The sequence below is a fragment of the Artemia sp. Qi Xiang Cuo genome, unplaced genomic scaffold (genome assembly GCF_049724085.1).
Source record: "Artemia sp. Qi Xiang Cuo unplaced genomic scaffold, ASM4972408v1 HiC_scaffold_3337, whole genome shotgun sequence".
NCBI classification, from domain to species: Eukaryota; Metazoa; Arthropoda; class Branchiopoda; order Anostraca; family Artemiidae; genus Artemia; species Artemia sp. Qi Xiang Cuo.
In genome coordinates this window covers 2,414-13,109 of record NW_028300728.1, presented here as the reverse complement: position 1 = coordinate 13,109, position 10,696 = coordinate 2,414, and the positions used below count along the sequence as shown (strand labels likewise).

General features: G+C 34.4%; 1 protein-coding gene across 1 annotated transcript; it reads left to right on the top strand.

The window, feature by feature from the left end:
- Positions 1 to 1,252: 1,252 nt before the first annotated feature.
- On the top strand, positions 1,253 to 9,316 carry LOC148938409 (neither inactivation nor afterpotential protein G-like; the record flags this gene model as incomplete). Its single annotated transcript, XM_089107816.1, has 3 exons — positions 1,253 to 1,403; positions 6,330 to 6,487; positions 9,133 to 9,316. Coding segments are annotated over 3 exons (493 nt in total), but the record flags the coding sequence as incomplete, so codon positions are not given.
- Positions 9,317 to 10,696: the final 1,380 nt, after the last annotated feature.

Below are 10,696 nucleotides of genomic sequence, written 5' to 3'. Positions count from 1 at the left end.
CTAGAGATAAAGAGCATTGTTTAGAGTACAACTGACAATTGAATTCACTTATTTGAAAGGAAATTAAAGAAGGATTGTTTCAGCTATAAATCTAAGGAAGTGCAAAGATGTGAAACGTGGAAAATTGTCAATTCTGTGACTTAACCATGTGCATGAATCTTATGCCGAGGCCACATTATAGTCACACTTGACGATAAAATCAAAATGCCGCACCACTACAGCGTAAAGTATTTACACCATTCGTAATTTCTCGAGTTGAACATTGTTCAACTTTCAAGCATAAAATTCTTGATCGACCAATGAGAATCAAGATTTAATGCATAATTTTTTGAAACAAGAAAAAATTGAACCTTTGAACAGCAAATTTTTTATCTGTAACAGAAACCTGACAAAAGCTAAGAAAATTTAGTATTTGTAGAGAACAGTTGGAAGCTAATTAGTGTTGATGCAGACTTTTTAAACTGATTTCTTGTAATTTTTATTTTCCGCTTTTGAAATACAATTGTGGCGCTAAAATCAAGAAAACCCTATGCACTTTATAGAATTTTGCTTTACCTTATCGACGGATGTGACTATGGTGTGGCTTGGCAGCCAATCCCAATGATTCAACTCCCTTGACAGGATTGTACCTCATTATGGCCAAAGTATCTTGGCCTACATTCTCAATAATATCTAGCAACTGTTTATGTTTGATTAAGTTTTGTCTAACAAGTGGTGTCTTTATCTTCATGGGTCATTAATTTTTTGAGGCCTTGACGTGAGATTTAGGTGTATATACTCGTACTAAATAATTCTATATATTTATTTTTGTACAAACCATCTTTCATACGTTTTTTCCACTGATTTTTTTTTCAGTGAAAAAAATATAAATAAATAACAAAAGCAGATTTCCAGCATTCTGTAAATCCACGACAATTTTTCATTTTTAGAATGGGCATAGGATTTGACATACAGGGTACATCGTTATTCCGTTCCCTATATGTTTTTTTCTCTTTTTTATGATCTAATAAAAGCCATTGCCTGCATTTAAAAAATGTTATTGATGTCTTCAGCGCTGAACTGACTCCGTAAATATCTTATTTGCGAAAAGGGATAGTTGTTGCTTACTCTTCTTTACGCTCTCTTCTGTTTTTACTTTCTTCTTTATAATCTTTTTAGTATGTGCTGGCTTCAACAACAAACTTGTAATAGATCTAATATGTCCCAATTTGGCATGTTGAGGATATACAGTCAATTTGCATATCTTTTTCAGATCCCGCTAATCTCAGACTTGCCAGTTGGAGAAAATTTGCAAGATCATCTTGTAGTTCCACTAAGAGTTTCAATCAAAAAGCCCTTAAGCATCAATGCCTATAAAATAAAATCTTTTGGAACTATAGCTAAATATCTTGTCTTCGGAAGAGGTATGCATCAAATTTTATACACAGAAGCAATAATATTAGGCTACGCAGCGATTTTAGATATTTCTGGTTAACGGTTGCACATACAATAAATAGTTCACAATAAAAGAAAACTTACAAAAAAATACTATAAAGTTTATTTTATAAGAAAAATAATATGGAAAAAGTGTACCAAAAGAGCTATCAAAAGCCTCGTATACAAAGCTACAAGTAAAAAAAAAGTGACAAGTTTTTTGGTGAAAAAATTATATATGTGCCCACCCTTTTTTTTCTTATCAAATGATGTCCCTAGTCCCTCGCTCTGGCAACCTAAATCGAGTTTTGCACTGAAAATTAAGTATTTTAGTCTATAACTGTATTTCTTTGGCTTGCAGTTTATTGTATTGGTTGTTGTTTATGCGTGTCTGTGTAAATACATTTTTATAGTTGATTAATTCAGGGAAATATTTTTTTTGTTCTTTCCATTGCTCTGTAATTCAATTTATACTAGGCTTGTGTGTTAGTAGAGAGGAGAGCTGGGATCCTCATCAGAGTTCCCCGTGTTATTGATCTTTTCCTAGCTTTATATATTTTTACAGGTCCAAGAATCACACTACGAATTTCTTATCCAGAAGAATCATCTTAATACAGGAAATATTTTTGCATGCGTGATGGCAGTTTCTAACGAGAGTTTTTTTTTAATCCATGGGTCTTAAAATTTAGGAATTTTTCAAAGATGTTTCTAGATGACTACCGGTGTAAATTTTACTGAACACTTTTAGCGGGGGAATAATTAACATACTAAAAAACGCTTGCTTCTACTAAGCAGAAGTAGCTGTGGCTGACGGAGGTGCATACACTCTTTTACCTTGCTGGGCTCAAAGCTTTTTATTCCCACGAAAAAATTGTGCACCATATGTTCTTTTAGAGCCTAATTTTAGTACTAACAAGAATTTATATAATTTTGATTGTTCGCCCATTAAGTATTTATTAAATTGTTGATTATACTGATGCAGAACTTATGTGCCACTTTTATTAATTAAGATTTTTTACAAGAAATTTTGTTTAGTTGTGTAGAAACTCCTTAAGAAATTTTATGAATCCCAAGACCAGGGGCGTTGTTTGGGGGGGGGGGGGGCGTTGTTTGGTTTTCTCCCCTATAATGTGGAGAAAATATTATAAATCCCATGCCCCTTGACAATCCGGATATGGACCCCTCTTACCCCCCCCCAATAAAAATTCTGGAGATTCGCCCCTGTCCAGGGCCCATTTATTTAAAAACAATATTTTAATATCCTCTGCTGTTATCCCTTTTATGTTGAATCGGTGTTAAAAACCGTCCTCAAACATATAAAAATGATCCTACAGTTAGAAACAAAAATCTTCTAAATAAGAAAATCTGAGCTTAAATCTTGCACCTGAAAATATGTGTATGTCTATATCATAGGCAGCGCGCTAGCGCTGCTTAAGTAAAGAACGATGCGGGCACAGTCGGGCACTTCGTATCGAAGGAGTTGTAGAAACTTCGAAAAGGGCTCATTCGATTGGAAATTTGAGTGGCTAGTGTTCTTTTTTCTAGTCGGAAGTTATTTGAGCATAGCTAGCCCCCCCGCGCCCATACTTCCCAAACACATCCAATCCAAATTTGTAGTTAGCCAATTTGTACAGCTTAGTTGATTTCAAGATGGAAAATATATCTTTGAGAAGGACACTCCCCACAACCCTCACGGCAAGGGTTTTAAGTTATGTCCTGGTGTCTTATAAGGCTCTTATGGAAATTGTTGTCGTAGAAACTTCAAGAAAGGCTCATTCCATTAATAATTCAAAGGGATAGTGCCCTTTTTAATAGTCGAAAGTGGTTAGAGAGCAACTCGCCCCCCCCCCACGCCCATCCTTACCTTCAACCCCACCAATAAAAATTTTTAGATAGCCATTGTGTTCAGCGTAGTTGATTTCCACATAGAAAATATGTTTCTGAGGAGGACATTCCCCCACAATTCTCAGGTCAAGGGTTTTAAGTTATGCGCTGGGGGCGTATAAGGTTTTTATAGAAGGGTTCGTCGTAGAAACTTCAAAAGAGGCTCATTCAATTGTAAATTGAGATATCTAGTGCCCTTTATAATAGTCGAAAGTGAGTGGAGGTCAACTAGCCCCCCCCCCCCCGCCCATCATTCCCCCAAACACATCCAATCAAAATTTTGAGATAGTCTTTTTGTTCACCGTAAATGATTTCCACATAAAAAATATGTATTTGAAAAGCACACTCCCCCACAACCCTTAAAGTAAGAATTGACGGTAATGCCTTGGGGGCATGTAAGGTTTTTGGAGAAAATGATGCCGTGGCAGGATCAAAAAAGGCTTATACGACGGGAAAGCCGTTTGGCTAGTGCTCTTTTTAATAGATGTCATCTATTGGTGGAAAAATAGCCCCCCTCACGCCCATCCTTTCCCCAAACACATCCAAGCAAAATTTTGAGATAGCCATTTTTTTCAGCGTAGTTGATTTCCAAATAGAAAATATGCTTTTGAGGAGGACACTCCCCCACAAGCCTCAGGGCAGGGGTTTTAAGTTATGGCCTGGGGCATATAAGGTTTTTATAGAAGGCGTTGTCGCAGAAACTTCAAAAAAGGCTCTTTTGATTGGAAATTCAAAGGGCTAGTGCCATTTTTAATAGTCGAAAGTGATTGGAGGGCAAATAGCCCCCCCCCCACGCCCATCATTTCCCCAAACACATCCAATCAAAATTTTGAGATAGCCATTTTGTTCAGCGTATTTGATTTCCAGATAGAAAATATGTTCCTGAGGAGGACACTCCCCCACAGCCCTCAGGGCAAGGGTTTTAAGTTATGCCCTGGGGGCATATAAGGTTTTTATTGAAATCGTTGTCTTAGAAACTTGAAAAGAGCTTATTCGATTTGAAATTCAAAGGGAAAGTGCCCTTTTTAATAGTCGAAAGTGATTTGAGGGCAATTAACCCCCCTCTCACGCCCACCTTTTACCCAAACACATCCAATCAAAATTTTTAGATAACCATTTTGTTCAACGTAGTTATAATTTCTGGAAATTAGGTCTTTAAGGATGACAACCACTCCCTCTCCCGGCCTCAGGTAAACTGTTGTAAGTTTTGCCCTGGGGCCACGTAAAACCCATACAGGAATTGTCATCATAGAATTTTCGTGATGCTAACTTCCAGGGGAAATGGAAAAAGTTGGAGCCTTTGCTACTAGATGAAAGTCATAGGATAGCGATAAGCGCCCCTCTCACACCCACCATTTTCCAAAACACATCTAATCAAAATTTTGAGATATCCATTTTGTTCAACGTAGTTGCACGTACTGGAAATTAGGTCTTTTAGGACGATAACCCCCTCAGAGCTCTCAGTGTAAGGGTTGTAAGTTATGCCCTGAGGGCATATAAGGTTTATATAGAAAGTTGTTGTATGAATCATAGCCAGCAGGATCGCGTTGCCTAAGTAAAGAACGGGGACACTCGAGAACGAGACAAGAAACGGGGACTAAGCAAAGAGGAGGACACTCCCCCACAACCCTCTAGGCAAGAAGTGACTTGTGCCCTTTTTAATAGTCGAAAGGGATTGGAAGGCGACTAACACCCCTCTGACGTCCACCATTTCCCCAAACACATCCAATCAAAGTTTTGAGATAGCTATGTTGTTTAACGTAGTTGAAAGTTCTGGAAGTTATGTCTTAGAGGATGACAACCACCCTAACATACCTTAGGGTAAGGGTTGTAATTTATGCCCTGGGGGCATATAAGGTGTTTATAGAAAGCGTTGTTTTTTCCAAAAGCGCTCATTGGATTGGAAAATCTAAAGGCCCAGTGTCGTTTTCAATAGTCGAAATGGATTGGAAGGCTTGACATTTTTACAATGTTTTAGAGGTAATTACTTGGCAAAAAAAAAAAAAAAAAGAGAGAGAGAGAAGAAGAAGAAGAAAAAGACTGTCATCCTAATCCAGCAATTGAGACAAATGTGCACTTGAACGAGGTTCAAGTGCACATTTGTAAAGTATCGAAAGTTTACACATAGTAAAGATCGAAGTGGGTATAATGTATTATTTTTTTGTTGTTGTTGTTGTTTAGACCAGGGCACTTCGGATCGAAGGAGTTGTCGTGGGAACTTCGAAAAGGGCTCATTCGATTGAAAATAGAAAGGACTGATGCCCTTTTTAATAGTCGAAAGTGATTTGATGGCAACTTATCCCCCTTCCACTACCACCCTCCCACACCAACCCTTCCATTTCCGCTCTTAAAATTTAACCAAATCAAAATAGCGTAAACTACCACAAATCACCATCGACAAATAAATGAAACCCAAAACGAACAGAAATTACAATAGTTAACCGAGTCAAACTCAAAACGAGCAGAAATTAACATAAGTTGGGCGCGAAACCCATAAGACTGTCCAAGGCCAGAGGAAAATTTGCACTTTTCTGAAAAATTACAAATGAATGTGCATTCTCAGCTTAATATACATATACTGATATTTAGTAATCAAAATTTTAATATTATTTGATTATTAAAGTTATAAAAGTAAAAACATTTATATTTTTTCAGTAAAGTGCAAATTTTGTTCTGGCCTTGGGAAGGCATAGGGGTTTTGCGCCCAACTTATGTTAATTTCTGCTCGTTTTGAGTTTCACTCGGTTAATTAATTTAATTTCTGTTCATCTTGGATTTCATTTATTTATCGATGCTGATTTGTGGTAGTTTCACACTTGGTAGATTATTTTATTTTATTTTTGCTCATTTTTTGTTTAATCGAGTTCTTTACTTTTCTTTGAAAGACTCATTTTGTGGAAAAAAGTTTTTTAAATTAATTTAGGAAAAAATAAATGTCTGGTAAAAAGTAGATCTTAGGCGTTCTCACTACTGGTATGTCTGAAAGTGAAAAAAGCGATTTAATTATTTTTAAATTAAGTTTAAATTGCAAGGTTTCTTAGCGTCATCTGGCATTGATGGATCTCTAATAACCTCCACGAAGCTAATGAATTCCATGTCACAAGACAACTTTGGCCTAATGTCGCTGCTATTCAATATGGGTTCTATTGACGCAAAATCTTACACTGAAGCTTCAAACATTCCTCTAGAAGTGAGTATCGAGTTAACCATTCTGACAATAGCATTTTGCCAATTAAGTCAACAAAAATAAGTTAATTTCAATAAATCCACTTCAAATTTTGCTTAGTAGACCTTATAAAAAAGAACATCTTAGAGAAGTTGGCATAAAAGAATAATATTTATGAATCATTTGTTGTTTTCTTCCGTTTTTATTTTCCTGGTTAAATTAAGCTTCTTAGCTTTTATTCACATTGAAATTTTCTCAAAGAAAGCTATTGACCTAAAAAACAAAAAATTGTGAAGGGCAAAACCAAAGTAAGCATTCAGCCTCTAAAACAAAACAGAAAAAGGAAAAACAGTAATTTAGACAAAGACTTCTTCCAAGATGCCTTCAGTGCTAAAGACTGTTCGAAGAAAAAAAAGTACAAAACGAGCCTTCAAGATCAGAAAATAGAAGATCCTCCTAAATACTTCTAATCGATGCAAAGAAAATCCAAAAGCTTAAAAAAACAAAACAAAACCAGGATGAGCCTCCTTTCCGCGACAGAAGTAAAAAGGTTTAGAATATCTGTTATCGACAACTTATAGAAAAAATAAATACCAAAAATCACCCATAAATTAAACCAGTGACGCATGAACTTGATCAAGAGAAAAGACTTTGTTGGTAAAGCTTTAGTTCTGAATAAATTAATTTCCAAACACATATATATTTTTTAAATTAGTTCTTGATCAGCTGCTCAAAATATTTGCCACCAAAAATCTCGTACATAATTCTTTTTTTTTGCGAGAGAAATCTTTTGGAATTTCTCTCGCAAACCAATTCTCAACTGGGAATTGGTACTTTTTTTATATCCCAAGCTTCGAAATTTATATCATTGCAAAAGTAATTAGAGCTAATTCTTGGCTTCCTAAGTGGTAATATTAGAAAAATGGGCTATGACAAAGACATCGAATATTTTTTATTGAGAGAAAAAGTGAGTATTTTTGGCCAAACAAAGGACAAACAAAACGGAAATTCGACAATAAGCCGTCTGGTTATTTCATCTAATACTAATCTAAAAACCACAGTATCAGTTTTCCAAATTAATTTTGCCATCAGAAGAAATAAAACTACATCCCTAAGCCCGTCTCATACAAATAAGATTATAACTCACGCACACCAGACTAGTGTTTTTTCTGCAACCAACGAAAAATCAGGCTATCCGTCTCTTGAGCAATTCTAAAAGAAAGAGACTCCGAGATGGAAATATGAAAATTAAGACCTTTTTGACCTTCTAACCAGTTTTGGAATTAGTGCAGGGGTTATTGTCTCATAATTAAATAATAATAAAAAAAATGTCGACTGAAAGTAATGAAAAATGTTACAACTTAAAACAAACAAAATTTTTTCCATCTATGGGGGGGGGGCATCATCTACCCTTGCTCTTTACGCTAAACATTCTTAAACTTCTTTAAAAACATTTTAAATCCAAATTCATTGGCCCTTGTGTCTGAGAAGTCTTTCTCAAAGAATTGTAACAAAACTTCAAGACTTTAGCGTAAATATTTTTTGAATCAGTTTCATTTCGTTTTGAAATTGAAATAGTTTTATTTTAGTTAATTTAATATGAACAATTTGTAATTTGCATGGTTTTCGACCCTTGCCATGTGGGTTGTTTAATCTGATCATGCTCAAAGGTTTATTTATTGGAACTTTCGGCTATTCCGGAACCCAATTTTCTCAAAATTCCAATCAGATGTCTTTGATAGGAGGGCTAGGTAGCCAAAAAAGCACAGGTAGCTAAGTCACTACCATGGGATTGGCTCCGATGTCTAGCTTAAAAAAAAAATACATAAATAAAGACTTTGATTCAAATAAAAAAACTGGCAATATTCCTATAAATCCAATTTGCGAAAACTTAAAACACAGAGGATCAAGTACTGTTGTATTTCATTTTAAACAACTTTCTTTTTACCTTACTAATAAAATATTTCCCAACCTAAATTTGAATAGTTTTCCCTTTTTTCTGGCTTGGATTTTTTGTTTGTTGTTAGAGTGTTTATTCTACTTTGTTAGCTTTCACTTCAAAAGTATAATTTGTTTTTTGATGTTGTTTTCTTTTGTTTTGTTTTTAGTACAGAGGACGGCTTAGTTGAGGTTCTAGCCGAAATATCTGATTTTTTTTCGCTTTGTTTTATCAACTGGCTGAAAATCACCCTCGTTTACTTGGTTTCTTTAATTATTTTTATATTTTTTCGTTTTTTTACAAGAACAATTTATCTCTTAGCAAGGTTTATTATCATGAAATAAACCTTTATAACAAGGCTCTCTGATATGCTGAATCTGACGGCTTGATTTTGATTAAAATCGCATGGTGTTTGGGAGGTGTTTTGTCCCTTTTTCAAAAATCAGGCAGATTTTTTCAGGCTCGTAGCTTTTGATGATAATGAATGAAAGATAATTCAAGATAATGGATTCTAGATATTTGTAATCAACATAAAATCCATCTCTTTTGATACATTATCTGCTATCAAAGTTTCTTTTCTTAGAGTTTTGGCTACTATTGGGCCGAGTCACTCCTTACTCACAGTTTGCTACCACAAACCATTTGACATAAAGTTAAGTCATCTTATTAGAATTCTTGTTTCTTGCCATATTTTAATTTTTGATGAATATTGTCAAAATATCTCTTTCAGTCTTATCAAAAGTGGTTTCCTGGTGCAAATGATGAAAATGCAGAGGGTTTCATTATGTTGTCCATATGTCTGAATCCCAAGTCAAAAGGGAAAGTTATGCTAAAATCAACTGACCCACTAGATCCACCTTCCATAGACCCAAATTATTTAAATGACGAAGAAGACATTAGGTGCCTAATTGAAGGTAACTTTTAGCTAAAGAATTAGGTGAGGTAAAATCTTCCCGTGGTTAAATTCCCGGATTTTCTTTTAATTGCCTACCAAATACGTTTTTTTTTAATTTTATAGATATCCTCAAACATGAAGACTCGATTTTTGTTATGCATTTAAAAAATTCCTTCTTTACAGTAGAATTATTATAGGTCATAGTAACTATTTACTAATCAACACAAATTATGGAGCAAAATGAAATTGAATTCAATTGTTCTAATCATGGTAAGAAGATGAGTAGTCAAAAATTGTGAAATGACCTGGTCAGATAATTGTTAAAGAATAACCAATACAAGAAACGATGGATATCAGAAAAAGAGATTTTACGGCCGCAATATAAGATATTTTGGTCATTTTTTTGGCTTAGGTTATTTATTTATTTATTTTCTTTTGCTTTTTTTCTCACCAAGAATGAATTTATAATGCCAAATATTCTCAATTAAAAAAAGGAAATATTTGGTAATGTACTGTATACATTCTAGAGCTGTATCCAGGCTTTAGATGGGGATGGAAAATGGGAAGCAATTGATCTGGTAGCAATTGTCATATTTGGAAAGAATGGTGAATGACGAATCGAAATGTTATCTTTATCTCTTAGCTGACAAATTCATTACACATTCAATAAATTTAATTAACCTTAAAACAACAGAATGGAGCAATAATTATATAATATTGGAAGGGAAAAAACCCTGAAAGCTCAATGATGACCAACGTCATTACTTATTCTTGGTTAGAGTAGGGTTGTGTTTTATGTACTTTTCAGGCGATGCCTACGCAGGAATCTTTTTAGAGAGAGGAGTAGCTTTACCAAATAAAATAAACCTCTAAACGGCTTGAGTGTCATTTGTATTTCATTGAAAACGATGTGTATTTTGAACAGTGTAGTTTCTATTTATCAAAGCATCAATAAAATAAGTTCATAAGTTTATTATTCCACATTCACAAAAAAAAAAAAAAATTAAACAACACTTTCGCGCTGGAGAAAACCTATGAGGGTTTGCGGTCGCGCGAAAATCCACGTAACTACTTACCTATAAACTCAACTATTTACTTAGTCCTCAACTATTTAATTAGATGAATTATAAATAAATTATAAATAAATAGGCTATAACCTTTGTATATATATATATATATATATATATATATATATATATATATATATATATATATATATATATATATATGAAAAAACAGATAAATAAATAAATAACTGAATCGAAATTAATAATAGATAAATAAAGATATAAAAGGTAAATAATAATAAAAAATCCAGTCTCCATCACTCTTCAATATCCTACTCCCCCCACCCTATCCTCCGCATCCCACCTTAGCCCTTGCACACCCTTACCTTCCC